The sequence below is a fragment of the Pteropus alecto genome, unplaced genomic scaffold, assembly GCF_000325575.1.
Source record: "Pteropus alecto unplaced genomic scaffold, ASM32557v1 scaffold40, whole genome shotgun sequence".
Taxonomy (NCBI): Eukaryota; Metazoa; Chordata; class Mammalia; order Chiroptera; family Pteropodidae; genus Pteropus; species Pteropus alecto.
This window is the reverse complement of record NW_006431919.1, coordinates 9,273,871-9,292,638: the sequence shown is the minus strand read 5'-3', so window position 1 is coordinate 9,292,638 and position 18,768 is coordinate 9,273,871. Positions and strand designations below refer to the sequence as shown.

At 42.9% G+C, this 18,768-nt stretch overlaps 1 protein-coding gene across 1 annotated transcript in view; it reads left to right on the top strand.

The window, feature by feature from the left end:
• ATP10B (ATPase phospholipid transporting 10B (putative)) overlaps positions 1-18,768 on the top strand; it is an 86,397-nt gene that overhangs the window by 58,718 nt on the left and 8,911 nt on the right. The window contains exons 14-20 of the mRNA XM_006906481.1: positions 1,147-1,331; positions 2,855-3,176; positions 5,919-5,995; positions 7,297-7,422; positions 11,685-11,885; positions 13,930-14,010; positions 15,301-15,405. Of these exons, the coding sequence (XP_006906543.1) occupies positions 1,147-1,331; positions 2,855-3,176; positions 5,919-5,995; positions 7,297-7,422; positions 11,685-11,885; positions 13,930-14,010; positions 15,301-15,405 (1,097 nt within the window). The remainder of the gene's footprint in view (positions 1-1,146; positions 1,332-2,854; positions 3,177-5,918; positions 5,996-7,296; positions 7,423-11,684; positions 11,886-13,929; positions 14,011-15,300; positions 15,406-18,768) is intronic.

Below are 18,768 nucleotides of genomic sequence, written 5' to 3'. Positions count from 1 at the left end.
GGCTTCCTTTCCTCAGGGAGGCTTGGGGAGGAGAGGACTGGGGCTGGGAAGAGATTTCATCTTGCCACCAAGAAACTGCCATGCCGGTTCGAAGCGGCCTTGCACTCAGTCCCTTGCTCAGTCCCACGATGTAAAATGATCTTTTCGCTATGCATCCAGCATAGCTGCTTTGGCAACCTATTGTCACTCGGAATTATTAAAAGAAATGAAATGCCTTGCTCCTGCCCAGAGTGAAATGGGTAGCCATTCATCTGTGGTCTGAAATGAATCTCAATTTAAAGGCTGGTTTATTTTTGCTTAATCACCCAGCAGCTATACGATATTTGGGTATCTATTCATCGGGGCTGGTGCAAAGCTTGAGAGGATTCAAAAATTATGGAAGCTGAGTGTTTAATTCTCTCCAAGAACATTTTCGAAACCCTGAGTCTCTATTAATTCTGCTGTGAGTAGTTGCAAAGATGTCAGTCTCTCCCCTTCTCTCCGCTCCCACTGCCTCTCCAACGTCAGCTCTCCTGCTCAGCCTCCAACTTTTGGTCCTGAATTCACCCTGCTTCCTCCAAACTCCAATCCATTCTCTAGAATAATCTTCTTAAAACTCAAAACCGATCCCATCGCTCTTCCAACTCAAGTCCCTTTAACAGCCTTCCTGGCTACCAAATAATTCCCAGTCCCTTACCGCCCTCCCCAGGCTCTGCATGATCAGCACCTCACCTCCCTTCCAGGCTTCATCTGCCGCCCCGGACTCTGCCTCTCTTTCTGTGTCCTCTCTTACTCTGACCCCTCAGCCTTTACACGTGCTGATCCCTCTGCCTGTAATTAATTCTCTTCCTTCTCCACCTCTTGGTTTTATCTTCCAAGTCTAAGCTTAAACGGCACTTCCTCAGCAAGGCCTTCCCTGACCTTCCGCATGAAGTTTGGGCCTCCCGATATGTGCTCACATGGCACCTCTGCTCTCCTCATATAGCTCAGTTATATACCCTTATTCAACAGGCCTCAGAGCTCCAAGAGGGTAGGGACCAGCTCTATCTCACTGTTGTGTCCCGGGTGCTTAGCACAGCCTTCAACGTGCAAGACGCTTAATAATTATTGCCTGGCTTGATAGGGCTTTGGGCTGAACGTGATCTCTGGTGTCTCTGATCATTCCAGGAGCCACTGGAATCGAAGACCGGCTGCAGGAAGGAGTTCCAGACACAGTCGCTGCTCTGCGGGAAGCTGGGATCCAGCTCTGGGTGTTGACTGGAGATAAGCAGGAGACAGCAGTCAACATTGCCTATTCCTGCAGACTGCTGGATCAGACCAACACTGTCTATTCCATTAACACAGAAAGTCAGGTGAGGCCAAAGAAGGGCCCAGAAGACCAAGTGCAGAGCAGCCCCTAGGCCAAGAGGAGACAGGCTTATGGGCAGGATTTGGGTACACAGGGAAGTGCCCCACCCCAAAATCTTAAGAGCTCAGAGTGTACCGGAAGTCATCCAGCCCAGTATTCTCTACCTCATCCCCACACATGGTTGACCAGTGTATTTATATTATGTCTAGCAGTATATATTAGAAAATTTTGCCTCTCCCGAATTCTATCCTTGGCCTAGGCTAGTCTCCCTGTTCCACAGATGAGGGAACAAGATCACTGAGGCTAATCACCTGTCCAGGGTCACCCTGGTAGTTCTAAAAGACTAACGGGAATGCGGTCCCCTGCAGGCCCATGCCATCTTCATGATACCATCCTGTTTGCTCACAGAACCTCAACTCTTCATTTATTATACTTTGGATTAATTCATCCATTGAAAACACGCCAATTAAACCGAAATTATTCTAAACATTCTCAGAAGCTTCTAGATCAATGGTCCCCAAACCTGTCACTTCAGAGCAATCTTCAAGATTTTGGCCAAAATCTACATATTACTTGTACTATTTTTTTATTTCATGATTTCATTTAAATTGACTCACTTCGAACATTTTAAAATTTATCTTTAGAAGAAACTTTTGGCACAACAGTAAATGAAAAATCATCATCCTGTGCCATGGATTAAAGAGCAATGCTAAGTAAAGACCATGTGAGCGAAACATGCCATCAAACCTGATAATGCAGTTGAACAAAAGTGCCGTTTACAGAAGGTAAAGAGTATTAAGGAGATATTTAAAACCCAAATCTGACTTTATATTTCATATAATCAAAAGTAATGGAGAACTGATAAGAGGAAATTACGTTTTCACTGTTTCGAGGTAAACATCAGAAAAAAATGTTTCTTTCAACCAATAAGACTTTCACATCCATAGTCAGTTTTAACCACTATGATGACAAACACATTCATAGCAACAGATAAACACATAGTTAATGTACTTTTTTCAATTAAGAAGGCACAGTTTAAACGATCTGCCTCCACTACTAAGTCGGATGACCTTGGGCAAGTTCCTAAAGTTTCACTGTGTCAATTTCCTCATCTCTAAACTAAAGCCAGTACCACCTGCCCTCCACCCGCCACACAGTAATGCTCTGAGGAGCAGAGAGAACTAAGATGCTGTAGAGAGCATTGCCCCAGCATGACGTGTTGCCATTTTTCCCCATCGGGTTAGTATCATTATTTTATGCCATCCCGTATCGGTCCTCATCTTGCTGAGCTATTTCCACTCCCATTCCAAAGCAATCTCTTCTATTTTGGCCATTAATTTGACTCCAAATTAATATTGCCTTGATGCCGTTTGAAATATTGCAGAGAGATGTGAAAACTGGAGGATAATTCCTAGTTAAGTAACCTAGAGTCTTGTAACTATTTTACTAAAGGGTAAAGTGAGATTTTCAACCTATGTTTCCAATGCTGCTCACTAATACCAAATTTATTATTCTGCCTCGTTACAGGAAACCTGCGCATCCATCCTCAACTGCGCACTGGAAGAGGTAAAGCAATTTTATGGCCCACGGGAGCCAGACCACAAGTTCTTTGGGTTCGGCCCGGCTTCTGAGAAACCTCCCTATGCCTCAAGAGCTGCAGTTCCAGAAGTTGGATTGGTCATCGATGGGAAGACTCTGAATGCCATTCTCCAGGGAAAGCTGGAGGAGAAATTTCTGGAGTTAACTCAATACTGCCGGTCTGTCCTGTGCTGCCGCTCCACCCCGCTCCAGAAGAGCATGATAGTCAAGCTGGTGCGAGACAAGTTGAGCGTCATGACCCTCGCCATAGGTACCCATCATGCTGAGATGTGGGTGGCAGTTTGGCAAGGCCGGTCTGAAAAGAGGCCTGGGCGGGAGGTGGAGGTTTGGGCATCAAAGTCAAGATGCTTAGGCTGAGGGTCATCATCACAGAGGGAAAGACTTCAAAGTGACAATCAGGTTGTGGCAGTCAGGAGATAAGCAGAGGCTGAGCAGAGTGGGAGAGCAAATCAGTTTCCGGGATCAGCAGGTGAGCTAAGGAAATATCAGGCTTGGATGGAGGGCAAAGCCAAGAGGGACCTCTAATTCAGAACATCCGTGCAGCTCAATAATATACACTCAGGCCAACTCAGTTCTGGAGTGTAGACCGTTTCCCCTTCAATACTTGACACATGGCACAATAATACTATGTAGCTCAGGTATTTGTGGCTTTGATATTCTGCTGAGTATTGAGGGCTGGTGGGGAGATTTTTAAAAGCTGGGCCTGTCCCATATTTAATTTTGTATGTCCATTACTAAATACAAAGCCCAGCACAAAGCGTACACTCAGCTAACTGCTGGCTTGTCGGTCGATGAAGAATTCCTCATACGACACTAAACTTTAATTGTGGTTGAGGCAGAGAAATGAACACTGTACTTACTTCAAATCTCCCAGGAAAACCAGTCCCGGTTCACAAGAATCTTCGTGATCTGATTTCCATTACCCCCGCCCCGCCCAGCCATCTTCCTCTCCCCAACACTCAGCACTCCGTGTTCCAACCAAACGAAACCGCTTCCCATTCTCCATGAGCCTGTCCTCTCTCTCTTTCACTTCCAAGCCTTTGCATAAGCTCTTTCCTCTTTAAAACCCTCCTCTGATCCCACCTAACCTTCCTTGTCTCTGGGAGCTCCTGCAGTACACAGCCCTCATAGCTCCAAAATACTGTTATGCTTTCTACGGTGGTCTGCTCAGGAGACCATGAGTTGTTTGTGTAGCGGGACAGACTTATTCATCATTTCATCCCATGCCCAGCACATACCAGGAACACAGTAAACAGTGAATTCATTTGGGAACATTCTTACAGATGGTTCCGGGTTCTCTTCCTCCTATACAGACATGGGAAGAGATTTTCTTTCCTGGAATTCCAAATTAGAGGCCTATTATACATTGTTTTCTTCTCCTGGTCTTTGTGTAAAAGCAGTTTAAAAAAAAGAAAAGAAAAAAAGAGTGGGCAGAAAGAATACAGGGAGCAGAGTGTTAGCAACTGCATTCTGATTTTATTCCCCTGAATTGTCCTCTTCAAAACTTTAGACACACAATGCAACAGCCCAGGCTTGATTCCCTGGGGTAAGGGATGGTCTTCACTCCCATACCAACAAGGCAGGAAATAGCATGATCATACACATCTATCCCCACTGGTACGCTAACAGGTTAAAGGGTGAGTTTGTTCTGCCGTGGGGAAAATTATAAAGTTATACATTGCTCTCCTCTCAAGAAAAAAATTATAATAAGAATAATGGCTACTTATAATAACCAAATTTTTAAAAATCGATAAATTTCGTTGCCAAATAATGAGAGTAAGAGACTACCCCAATTCCACATTTTGTGATGTCTAATATAAATTCAACTACATATTATTATGAGAATTTCCTGGAAAAAGAGGTGGGGTCAGGAGATAAAGACAATACAGCCAATAAACCACAGACCACAGGCTGAATCCAGCCCACTGTGTTTTTATAGGGATGCTAAGGATTATTTTTAATTTTCTAAATGTTATGACAGTTGTTCAATTTTTCTTCTTGGCCCACAAAGCCTAACATATTTACTATTTGGCCCTTTACAGAAGAATTTGCCGAATTCTAGTCTGAAAGAAAAGCATTAGGAAGAGCCAGGCTTCTGGGAAAGGCCTTGTGGTATAGAGCTGTGCTGTCCAAAACAGTTGCCATCTGGCTCTCTGTAGCTATGTATTTAAGTTTAAAATCAAAAATAAATAGAATTTCACCAGCCACATTTCGATAGTCACATGTGGCTAGTGGTTTCCATAGTGGACAGTAAAGACACAGGACATTTTTGTCATTACAGAAAAACCTGTTTGACAGTGCTGGCCTTAACCTTCTATTTCCTGAATTAGTTCATTGAACAGGAACTCAGTGTGACTAAATGTGCTTCTACCAAAATATTAGTCAACCCTTTTTTCTATATTCAGAAACAAAACTGAATGTCGTCCCTGTCCTTGGACACCACTGACAATTTCTGATGATGTAGCTGTCCAAACATCCCAGTTGTTTTGACATGGTTAGTATTTTCTGGTATACTGAGCTGGGGAAGGTACACCAGCTTTGGAATCAAAGATCTCCGTGCCCATTTTCCCGGGTTCCTTCACTGGGTAGAATACTCTTAGTGAGTTCCCAGGTTGCTCAGATTCTCCATTTGCTCCTCGGTAAAGTCCACTGTTACATTTGTGAAGGCTTTTTGTGTAAATTGTAAACCACTGCTCAAGTCACACTTACCATTGCATTCCCAATACCTAACATTCTGCCTAGAAAAAGGACCCAATAAATATCTATTGAATGATCAAGAAAAATTAGGTCTTCTTGTCCGAAGAAGAAAAGACATCTCTCAAGCCAAATACTGTAGGAGTTGACTTTTCCTGTAGGACTATTCAGAGCACTATTAAAAGGATTCAATTAGGTACAAATGGGACACTTTAGAACCACTGGTACAAAACCCTTCTCAGTGTCCCACAGCAGCTGGATCAGGGATAAAAATACCTCATGGCCTCTCTTCTTTCAGGTGACGGAGCAAATGACGTAAGCATGATTCAAGCTGCTGATGTCGGGATAGGAATATCGGGACAGGAGGGCATGCAGGTACTGTCCCCTCAGTTGTCCTTGCTTCCTCCTTACTCTCCTTGATCCTTATTGGAGAGTTAAGGCGTTCCTCGAAGTGTTGGGGGAACTTCTCCCTGAGAGCTCTGCAGAATTACCATCTGAACGTCAGGGGCTTCCATGCCTGTACATAACCTCCATCACCACCTCCCTACTGCCCCGTCCTGCAGAACACAGGGAGGTCAAAGGGCTCTTGGCTTTTCACAGACAGCTGGTGATGCCTGTGTCCTAAAGCCATTCAGGGAAGGCTACCCCATGCTTTCCTCCCGAGAACCTCACCCACAGCCAAAGTCGCAACTCCCTCCACGAACAGTGGCAGGTACGAGAACATTGGATGACATTTTTCAGTTGCCATGTTTGTCCTGATGGTTAGACTGCTATAAATTACTTGGTACACTTTAATAGTGTAAAGGATTTAGTCAAAATCTGGCTTGGAAGAAGCATACTAAATAGCTGCTAATGCTTCCTATTAAAACAGGCCTCAAGCTGTGGTTTTGAACCATTTATAACTATTCCCACCACCAGTGCAGACCTTAGTCACTGCCTAAATTTGTTGGCTGAAAGAACATTTACCTTTTGAGTGTCTGGCAGACCTTAGTCACTGCCTAAATTTGTTGGCTGAAAAAACATTTACCTTATGCCAGTACTCTACTAGGCACTTTACAGGTATTATCCCAATTTTAACAATCACCACAACCCTGTGCATTAGGAATGATTATTCCATTTTTTTTTTTCAGATGAGGAAACTGAGGCAGAGAGAGTTTAAACAGCCTGACCAAAATACATACCAGGATTTATAACCAGGCTTGTCCAAACCTCATACTCTTAAAAGGGTGCTAGGAACTGGGTCTTGTTCTGAATAACCCCAAGGGCAGAAGACACATTTCGTCTGAGAGTGGAGCGAATGGCCTGCTCAGGAAGCGGCCGGGCATGGGCTGAGGCTTGAGGACTACTTGCACGGAAGGCCCTGCCCTCCCGTTCCTTAGCATGGGGCCCGACAGACTGGGCCACAATAAATGCCTGTTGGATAAATGAAAGGAAATGGGCCAAACTAGACCACTGTCCCCTCCTGGCCTGCCCTTATTGGAGTCTCGTGAGGTTTAGATTTTCCAGAGGAGAGAATGGGAAGTCAGAGTCCAAGGAGCCCCCGCAAGGGCACCGAGTAATGGCAGAGGGTCTTTCAGACCCGCCCATGTGCAGATCGCCCTTAAGGGAGCCCCTAGCACACTGGTACTGGTACTGGTAGCGGGGACTGAAGCCGAGGTCTCTGTTCGCCCTCTCAGGCCGTCATGTCCAGCGACTTTGCCATCTCCCGCTTCAGCCACCTCAAGAAACTGCTGCTCGTGCACGGCCACTGGTGCTACTCGCGGCTGGCCCGGATGGTGGTGTACTACTTCTACAAGAACGTGGTGAGTAGCCCACGGTGACCTCCCACCTGGGCCCTGGAAGTCTTTGCCGGGAACCAACTCTTTCCACGGTGGTGGACAAAGGGTCTCAGCATGACAATGCGTTGTGCTGACCTGCAGTTGGAAGCCCGATACTGCCCCTCGCGAACTGTGACAATGCACTTCTCTGGGCCTCAATTTCTTCTTTGATAAAATGGGGCTAATGCTACCTATTTTGTGCAATTACTGTGAGGAATGGTAATGTATGCAAAGTACTTGGCACATAAGAAGGAGCATGAGTAGTTACAGACATGGACTCTGGAGTCACACACATTTGGTTCGGGTCTAGGCTCCCGTGTCTGGTAAGGGGTAGAGCCATTAAGTTTTGCCTTCTGTAAAATGGGGCTGGTGATGGCACCTTTCTCGTGTATTTGCTATGAACAGTAAATGAAAGCTCATTATATAAAGTGATTGGCATGTAATTACCCCATAGTTAGCCATCACTGTTGCTGCTGCTGTTACTTAGAGGGGCTCCACAAACGAGATTTATTTTCTGACTGCAGAGAAGGATTTGAAGAACTAGTGTGACATTTCTCTTAGCTTTCCTCCCCAGACAGAGCCACCTAAATGCAAGAGCCATACCCCCACCCCTTGGGAAAGTAAGGATTTAAGACAGAGTCCTTGGTTTCCACCTGAGACCCTCCATGTCACTTCCCAGCAGGGAGTTCACAGGCGTCAGGACACTGAATATCGAAACAAAAATGTTTAGAGCGAGGAGATCATCTGGGTTTCAGTCTTGCCTGCCTCCAGGATGCCATGTTTTTTTCGCCTCTCTGAGCCTCGGTTTTGTCAGTAATATGAGGAGACTGTGACTCTGTCCCTACAGGTATTATCCGGTGGCCTTAGTGTTGGAGCTCTGGAATGCACGTAGCACTATACAAACGATCATGGGGAGATATGACTGTTTCTCCTGAAACATACGTTCATTTCTGTCTGGTTGCTGAGGGTGCGGATCAGGCACACGCCGGCTGAGGCGTGAAAGCTGTCGAAGGCTCTTGGTTGAAAGCCCCTCGTTAGTGGCTGGAGGGAGAAGTCAGAGCGCTGGACTAAGGCAACAAGGGCCTGAGTTTGTCATTATCTAGTTCAAGGACCTTTGAATAATTCTCCAAATCTCCAAATAGAACCCATTCCTATTTGCATGAAGAAAGAGGAAAGATTAAGACCAGGGTGATGGAAGAAAAACACATTAGCCACATAGCAGAACAAAATTTTATTTTTTTCCCTCTTGTTCCATTCTCTGTCCTGCTGGGGAAGTTCACTCTCGCTCAGGAGTGAGCATTTTTACACAGCGTTTAATGTGTGTGTGTGTGTGTGTACGTGTGTACACACACACATATATATAATCAGCATGGCCAAAAATTGGTGGTAATATTTCAGGAAGCCTATGCAAAGTCACTCAATTTGACTTGAAACTCACTCTGAGCATGAGACTGTTTACTTAGAATTAAAAATGCCTCCATTCAATTTTTTTTTTTTTTTTTTGGCTTCCAAAGGAATCGTTCTTTTGAATAAGCACAGCCTCCTTTCTGCATTAAATTTTTGAAATAGAAAAGGAAACGTTCCAGCCAGCCATGCTCTCGGAGCTCAAATGATATTTATTTCCAGCCCGATGCTGTGCTTGGAACTGCGATCCTGACGCTGCGTTATCTCCCCATTGCAATTAGAGGGTGGAGAACTATGACTTCCACATCCGAAACCAATTTCGGAGAGGATTAAAACTCTGCCTGCTCTGAAACGTGCACAATGAATTAATTACTGCACTGGAGCTTCTTGGGAGGAGAAGCAGGTGCCCAGTCTCAGCGCTGCCATCACCAGACCAGGTCCAGTGCTCTCCCTACAAGGTGCCCAGACTCCAGCCGGGCAGAGGAAGGGGCAGTCGGCAAGGTCCTAGCAGGGCCTCGGAGGACGAAGACGCTCTTTAATGTCAAAACTCCGGCATGAGTGTTACGGGGCTAGAACAACGAAATGACTCACAGTGAAAACACCAAGGCAATGGGGAAGCTAGAGAGGAAATAGAAGGCCGTGGATCAGGAACCGTAGAGAGGAAAGTTAATTGCACCAGGACCTGGGGATAAGATGTTAAGTATTAAATGTCTGCTTCAAACAAGCAGAGCAGTTCTCTGGGGAAAAAAAAAAAAAACAAAATGCTCCCTTAAATCTAAATTCAAAGATCAATTTGTCAAGCAAACTCTTAGAAAAAGGTCACACAGAAACCTTCAGGAACTTGTTTTCCATGGCATTTTTGTAGGAAATGAAAATTAACTTCCATAGAGTAGCCATTTTTTTCTAACAACCCTGAATAAAAACATTAAATTATAATTCAGTAACGACATCTCTATGGGAACCTGAGTCAAAGATATCGAAGCTCATAGTGTTTGTTTTATTGCTCTGACCAGGGCTGAGTTGGAGCCCTTCAGTATTGATGGTGTGTGTGGTGTAGGGCAAGGAGCTTAATGCTCGCTCTGTGACACCCACTTCCCAGAGCTCTCCACGCCACCACAGATTTCTGTACTATTTCCTTGGTACTCAGTACTGCTTGGTACCAAGTTACCAACAGTAACATCCACCACCATTTACAGAGAACCTATTATGTACCAACCACGTGCTAAGAACTTTGCATACATGTGTAACCATGAGAGAAAGTGCAGTACTTATCTATGGGGGCTCAGAGCATGAGCTCGAGCCAGGCTGGGCTCAAATCCCAGCCCCACTCTGCCACTTAATAGCAATATGTCCTTAAGCAATTAATTTAAGCTCTTTGTGTCTCAGTCTCTTCATCTGTAACATGGAGACACTGCCTAACTCACAGGGTTATTATGTGCATATATGAGTTAATGTGTGTGAGGTGCTTAGAACAGCGCCCTGTATATAGTAAATGCTTCATGTGTTCAGATTAAACTAGATGATGGCAATGATGAAATGATGATAGCAGGTGCTAACAGCCGTGTGGGGTGGGGACAGATCTCCTTCAGAGCCAGGAAATTTCCCCCTAGCCATCTGGGCAGAAAAGCCAAAGGATGGAGCTCTTTGGCTGGAAGAAGCTCAGTCAGCATCGTGATTGCGATATTATTCCAAGGTTGAGACTGAGAAGGCTTGAGAGGGGTCAAAGAGAAAAAGGTATGAAAACTCAGGTGCTGATTGTACCACTTTTTAGCTCTGAACTTGGGCAAGGAGTAACTGAGCATCTTAGAGGCTCAGATTCCTCATCTGGACTAAAGTTAGTAACATTATCATCAAAGTATATTAATATAGTATTAATCTTACAAGGTTGGGACAAATTATGTATGTTGCCCATACTGTATACTATATACTAATATACTATAATATCACATACCTGGCACGAATAGACACTCAAATAATAATTATTGGCGTTACTAATAGTAATAATATTAACATGTTTTTATTAGTAATAGTAGTAATAGTAGTAGTAGTAGTAATAATACAGAGCCTCTTCAAAATAACGCTGGCCCAGCAGTTAGAGAATGAGAATTCTAGTTTGAACACAAACCTGCCTCAGCCACACAGAGTAGAGAAGATCTAGGCCTAGCTCCAAGACCAGCTGCTTACGTGACCTCAGTCAAGTCACCCAGCCACATCGCAATATGGTAGACAATAATAGGGACCCAGCCCCTTGGGGAGGTTGGGGAGAAGGGCAGCTCTTAAGTGGGAAAGCACTTTAGAAAGCCTAAAGCAACAGGAGGGTGGATAAGAAAATGTTCTGAGTTTCATGACCATGAGAAGTACGGTGAGATAAACCTTCTGTGACGTCATCTTCTCACCAGGCTCCCTGACCCTGGTCCAGTCTTTTATCACCCTTCCTCTTCCTACACTGCTAATTGCTGCTGCCATGGTCTAGGCAGTACTCTTCCCATCGGAAAGATGGCAAGGTGATGTTCAGAAAGGTTAAGCAATTGGCCCAAGGTCACACAGCTAGTAAGTGACACAACTAGGGATTCAAAACCAGTCCTCTCTGCCTCTGAGAGCTGTGCTCGTAGCCATCGTGGTGCCCTGACTGTCACAGGGTCCTGAAGTGTGTCAGCTGTAGTACCTACCAGTCAGTAGGGACGGCATCAGGATTCATGTTATCTGCAGGCCTTGCTCACACGTCACAATTGAGGAAACTGAAGCTCCAAGTCAGTGTCGTGCCTTGTCAGAGGCTTTAAGCAGCAGTTGATGACCAGCTGCCCACAGGTCCTCGCTCACAAGGCCACACTCTCTGCCTACAGTGCTACGTCAACCTGCTCTTCTGGTACCAGTTCTTCTGCGGCTTCTCGGGCTCCACCATGATCGATTACTGGCAGATGATATTCTTCAATCTCTTCTTCACCTCCTTGCCTCCTCTCGTCTTCGGCGTCCTTGACAAGGACATCTCTGCGGAAACACTCCTGGCATTGCCTGAGCTGTACAAGAGCGGCCAGAACTCTGAGGTAAGGGGCTCAGGCGGGCAGAGGGAGATGGCCCGGGCTTCTCTCTGACCTCCCTGCCCCCCAACCCCACCCCAGAGATGTCAGAGAAAAAGTGCTGTGTTGGGGTCAGAAGCCCAGTGTTCCAGGCACCATTCCACCACTTACCTCCCACGTGACGAGTAACTTTGCTCCCCATTCATGGCCTGTTTCTCATTTGCTCTTGAGGGTGATGACCAGTGAGTATTTTTCTTTCTAGTGATTTCTTAGTTAGATCGCCCGTTAATGTGGGGACTGCCCTGGCTATACCCAGATGGGAGAACAGAGCAACCCCCAGGACTTCAGGCAAGGGCGACGTGGTGATGGCACATGCACATCCTGGGCCCTTCTGATTGTCCCTTTCCCATGGGTGTGCTGGCTGGATAATGGCCTTGAGTATCTAACATTAAAAGCAGCTAATGTAGCAAAAGCATAAACCGTAGTTTCACTTCTCCTAGGGAAAAGCACAGAATGAGAAGGTTTGTCTCCAAAGCCATTGAGCTCTTAGCAACCTGTGATCCTGGTCTATGAGATCCTTTCAAGAGCCATTTAGACACCTTAGAATCTCTAATATTACCAAGTTTTTTTTTATTAAAAGGTGTTTTTAATTTTATTCCCATGCTCTCACACTCCCCCCACCCTTGACAACCATGAGCTTGTTCTCTGTATCTAGGGGTCTGTTTTGTTTATTCATTTATTTTGGTTTTTATTTTCAGATTTCACATATAAGTGAGTTCATACAGTATTTGTCTCTGACTTATTTCAGTTAGCATAATACCCTTTAGGTTCATCCATATTGTCTCAAACGGCAATATTTCATTTTTTATGGCTAATATTCCATTGTTTCTGTGTACCACCTTCCTAATCCATTTGCCTATTAACAGACACCTAGGTCGCTTTCATATCTTAGCTATTGTAAACAGTGTTGCAATGACATAGGGGTACATAGGTCTTTTTGGATTAGTGTTTTGGATTTCTTTAGATATATACTCAAGAGTAGAATTGCTGAGTCATATGGTAGTTCTGTTTTTTGGGGAAACTCCATATTGTTTCCTATAGCGGCTGCACCAGTTACATTCCCACCAACAGTGTACAGTGGTTCCCTTTTCTCTACATCCTTGTCAACACTTATTTGTTGGTTTATTGATGATATCCATTCTGACAGGTGTAAGATGCTAGCTCATTGTGGTTTTAATTGGCATTTCCCTTAGGATTAGTGACCTTGAGCTTCTTTTCATATGTCAGTTGGCCTTCTCTATGTCCTCTTGAGAGAAATGTCTAATCAGGTCCTCTGCCCATTTCTGAACCAGATTGTTGGGGTTTTTTTTAGTATTAAGTTACTTGCATTCATAGCTAAGATATGAAAGCAACCTAGGTGTCTATAAATTTTTAATGTTAACCCCTTATTGGATGTATCATTGCAAATATCTTCTCCCATTCAGTAGGTTGTCTTTCGTTTTATTGATGGTTTCCTCCACGGTGCAAAACCTTTTAGTATGATGTCCCATTTATTTATTTATTTTTTTTGTTTCCCATGCTCGGAGCAGATATATCCAAAAAGATATTGCTAAGAGCGATGTCAGAGAGTTTACTGCCTATGTTTTCTTATAGGAGTTTTAGGGTTTCAGGTCTAACATTTAAGTATTTATTCCATTTTTAATTTTGATAACAAGTTTAGATCACAATAACGTATGCTTATAAGGTAAGAAACACAATCACGTTTAGACTTCTTGAAACCCAAAGAAATTGTTGGTGTTGTTTTTACTCACTTTTTATGGAAGAAGAACCAATTCTCAAAGCAGTTTAGTGACTTTCACAGGTTCACACAGTTAGTGAAAGAGCTGGGACCTGAACTGAGGTCTGTCACCCCCAGGTCTATGCTCTTAATCACTCCACTCTATGGCCTCTAAGATAAAAGGCACTGTGGGTGCCATGTTGTCTGCCCCAACAACACATAAAGTTGCTTGCAAAGAACAGTGTTAATTCTTGATTCTGGTGGTAGTAACTGTTGGTGCATTCTTTCCTGCAGTGTTATAACCCGTTGACTTTCTGGATTTCCATAGCGGATGCGTTCTACCAGAGCCTCATCTGTTTCTTTATCCCTTACCTGGTAAGTCATATAGTTCCATTCTAACCATACAAATCACAAGGTAGAATTGGTCCTGTTTATATGAAATCCTAGTCTAATAGTGACTTTCCGGACACTTTAGAGGCTCCAAACAGGGGGCCTGTGAACTACATCCAACCCAAGATATCTAAAAAGAACTCTTTATCCATTTTACTTTCTGCCAGCTTTTGAAAACTTGAAAGCAGTCATTACACTGGATCACTTTTCCCTCATGGCAGAAATCCAGAGGTGACTCACAGACTCTTTAGATAGAGCCCATATTCTCCAGTTTGCCAAAGCCCCCACCACTCCCTCTTGTCTTATTCCTGGCCTTCTTCACTCACTGTTTCCTACTTGAGTACTGAAGGTATTCGAATTTGTAACCCACGATTTATATCTGTGCTTCCAAGGTAAAGGCAGCAAATTCTGATAATAAGGAATACAACATTATTTAAAATAAAAGCAAGAATGCAGATAGCAAAGCTACCAATCCTATCTAAATCTGGTTTCCCAGTTAACAGTGAGAATTTAGATAGTGAAGGATATATGTGTTTTTCTGGGACGGGTAACCAGGATGCGGGGTAATTGCTACCAGGCAAACTGTAGTGTCTGCCTGGCCTCTGCTATGCGATGGGGGGTTGAGGGCAAGGACATTTGTGCTTTGTTTGAATTTCCTGCCTTGCAGTACCCTCCCTTGCCAGGCTTTTGCTTGTCTTTTCTGCTGAATCTTTTGCTTCTGTGTGTGCTCAACAGACTTACCACATTGTACCCTTAGTTCTGGCCTTTCACTGGACTGCGTTTTCCCCCTCCAAGAGATCAACTCCTCTTATTACAGTCTCAGCTGACGTAGCCCCCCTTCTGTACTCCCAGGGTACCTTGTACTTGTCTCCATTATGACATTTACCCCCTTAATTTGTACTACATTTGCCCTGCCAGGTAAACTATAAACTCCTTGCAAGCGGACACAAAAGTATCTTTTGCAATTGGCATCGTACCTGGTGGGTGCTCAGTAAATTTATTCATTCCTTCGTTCATTTCGAATGTTCTTGTATACCCATCATGGCTTCCTGTGAAATGTGTTTCTAAATTATCTAGCCCTGTCAACTCCTCATCTCATCTGTTCTGTGCATCATTTCCACACAGATGGCAGCAGGATAGCTTCTCCCCATTCCTCCCTGCCCACTCACTCCCCTTGACACTTGCCTTCAGGGATGCTTTATAATCGCCACATCCAAGCCGAGGCCTTGGGTCCACAGGCACGTCTGACGATGCCTGTTTGTTCTTCCCCTGCAGACCTACAAGGACTCTGATATCGACGTCTTCACCTTCGGGACACCCATCAACACCATCTCCCTCGCCACTATCCTCTTGCACCAGGCGATGGAAATGAAGACCTGGGTAAGTGCCCTTTGCCTCAAAAGTTGTATTCCTGCTTATTGACCACATTCAGATTTCTGAGTTGTTTTATCATAATTCACTCGATAAATACATACTGAGCTCTTTCTTACCTGTGTCCCTCCTGGATAGGGATCAAAGTTAGTTGTAGAACGTAAAATTCCTGGCCTTAAGTCACCTATTTAGCCAGGATGAAACTAACATACATAAAACCATGAGACAATTAACTGCAAAAATAGATTTTAGTGAAAATTCAGGGATGTTTTCAGAGACAAGGAGAATATAAGACTGACCATGCTGTGTTAGGGGGGTAGGCTCCCCATTTCAAGGTAAAGATCAGAAAAACCGCCTCTATGTAACCACATCTCGAGCCCAAATATCACATTTTCATATCTAAAAAGGTAATACCAACTTTCTCATTAAGTTCTTCTAACCATTAATTATAAAAACAGCTTAAATTATATGCCGGTACCTATCTACATGATCTTAATGTATTATTTAACTTCCCAGAGCCTTTTGTGTTCAATAGTTTGTTTCATTTTTATTGATATAAAAACATATAGCCCTGTATATGTACAAATGTACAGCATGACTTGACATATATATTGCAAAGTGATGGATGTTAACTTATTGTGGTTATGATTTTGCAGTTTGTGTATGTGCTTTCTTATTCCCATTTTACAGATATAGAAATAGGTACAGTGACATTATGAAACTTTCCCCAAGTAGTTCAAGATAGAAAGCAAATCTGAACCCTAATAGTATGAGGAAATAAGATTCAATGGTGTGAGAAACCACATGATAGAAAGATTTGTCCTCAGCCAAATTTAAATGGCTCTTTCTGAAAACTGCCTCAAGTAGGCTCAGGGTGTTCCCCACATTCTCAGTGGCCCGGCCATGCTGGTCAGTGGCCTATGAGAGCCATCCAAGGGAACTTCCGGATCATAGAGTTCCCACTTCGAAACCCCCTCCACTCCGATTCATGTCAATTACAGAACAAAGTGATAAAACCAAAAAGCCAAGCTTAAGTACTAGATAAGTTTCAAGAGCCACTGGGAGAGGCTGCAACACTATGTGGGGAGGGAGGCACTTGCCAGGCTCAAACTGCAGGCTTTCTGGGAGCCAGCACAGGAACTAGACCGTGGCTGTGGGGAGTCCGGCTCCTGTAGGGTAAGCCCCATTTACTACAGTAGATCTGAGGTTTGGGATCAAGAAAACATGCTGAAAAAAAAGCATTCAGAATTGCAGTTTTATCAGAAGCTGTGAGGAAGGAACTAAGCCGAGCTAAGAAAACATTTAGGACTCTTAAAACTGAGATGTTGTCCCTGAAATTAAAAATGTAATTTGTAGGAGCCACTCTAGATTGAACACTTGGCAAAGAGTGAAGTAGTAAAGTACTAAATTGGAAGGTAGGATCAGAAATTCACCCAGGATGCCACACAAATCTGAAAAAAGAATTTAGAGGAATGGTAACTTGAATGAGTGGCCCCAGCACCCTCATAATAAAATAAGGCTCAAAAAGAAGAAAAATGAGAGCATGGTAGAGAAGCAATATTGGAGACAATCATTAAAAGTAAAAATCAAAATTAATCTGGATACAGCACCTGGTATAGCATAGTGAAACTGTACTGTGTAGAAGACAGAGACAAATGTAAGATCTACCAGCAGCTATGGACAAATTACTTGGAACAACAGAAGCCTGAAAACAATGGAGCAATTATCTTCAAAGACCCGAGGGAAATAACAAACAGCTACGCTATCACTTAAGACTAGGGCAAAATAAGTGACATTTTCGCATAAACACACTGAGGTTTACCATCTACAACCCCTCACTGAAAGAAGTGCAATGTTGCAAGAATGTAAATGCCGCAACTAACGAACCAACATGTGTGAGGAAAGCATGTGTGTTAGAAATGGACAAAACGGCCCCAGATGGGGTTGGTGTGTTCTTCCGTTCCTGTTCAATGCGTAATTAATTTACACTAAAGCTTTCATCATGAATAGGAGAATAGAAATACAGGTAACCATTTTTTCCATAAAAAAAATCCATATTCATTTAGTATCTTAAATACTTCAGGTTAACCATAAAAGAATGGAAAGAAAAAAGAGATTAGGAAACTATCTATTCTGTAAGATGTGGAGAGAAGATGAAAAGGTAAGAAGAAAATGATGGCGCACAAAAAATACAAGATATTCTAAATAAATCCAAACGTATCAGTATCTATAAGTGTAAATGATTTAATTCACCTATTAAAAGCAAAAGTTATCAGATTTTTTTATCCAGCAACTGTAAGGAGAAATAGACAAATTCATAATCACAGTATGAGATTTTTATACAACTCTATCAGAAACAGATCAAATAGGAAAAAAGAATATAGAAGCTTTAAATTATCACACTTAATCTAATATAGTTAGATCTAATATATGAAATCCTGCTCCAAATAAACACACATCTATTCAGCCACACAGACTACTTACCAAACATTTACAAGACCAAATTCTGACTCACAAGGAATTTGAAAGAATCATTATCTTTTTAAAGATCATGTTCTCTGACAACATTTAGATTTGAAACAAGCAATAAAACGCCAAACCAAACATGCTAGAAATTTTCAAAATGCACTTCTAAATAACTCCCGAGGTCAAGAGTAAATCACAATGGAAATTACACTTGTTGCTGAATGACTATAAAAATACATATACATAATTTGTGAGATGCAGTTTACATTTCACTGAAGAAATGAGAAATCGACTCGACGTACTTAAAAAATGACCATGTAAATCTAAAGAAAGAAAATGAGAAAAAGATCAAGGAAACAATGAAAAGAATCAATATGACCAAAATTGAGCTCCTCAAAAACCCTAATAAAACTAACATCTGGCAAAACCAATCCAAGAAATGACACAAAAAGGCCACGAACAATACCAGGAATGAAAAAGACTAATTACAATCAATTTTTAAAAATCTTTAAATGTAAACCAAGTCGATCATTTCTTTAAATGTAAAATTTAACAAAACATGGTTAAGATCATTCAGCAAACCTGAACAAGCCGATCACCATTAAAGAAACTGAATAAGTGATCCTGTCCCCAAACTCACCAGCCCAGATAATCTCTCGCACACCGATTTTTTCACAGATCAGAAAAATAAGAAAAGACAAGCAATTTTTATGATTAGAACAATCCTGATACACCAAAATCAGCATGGACAGTTTGAGAAAAGATATTATATTATAGACTAATCTCTATAGACAATCTAAGTGAACATAGACGTAAATATTCAAAATGGCAAAGCAACGCAACTATGTACTGTGTGAAAGACAATAAAGCCCAACCAAGGAACTTCCATACCCTGTTAGTAGACGG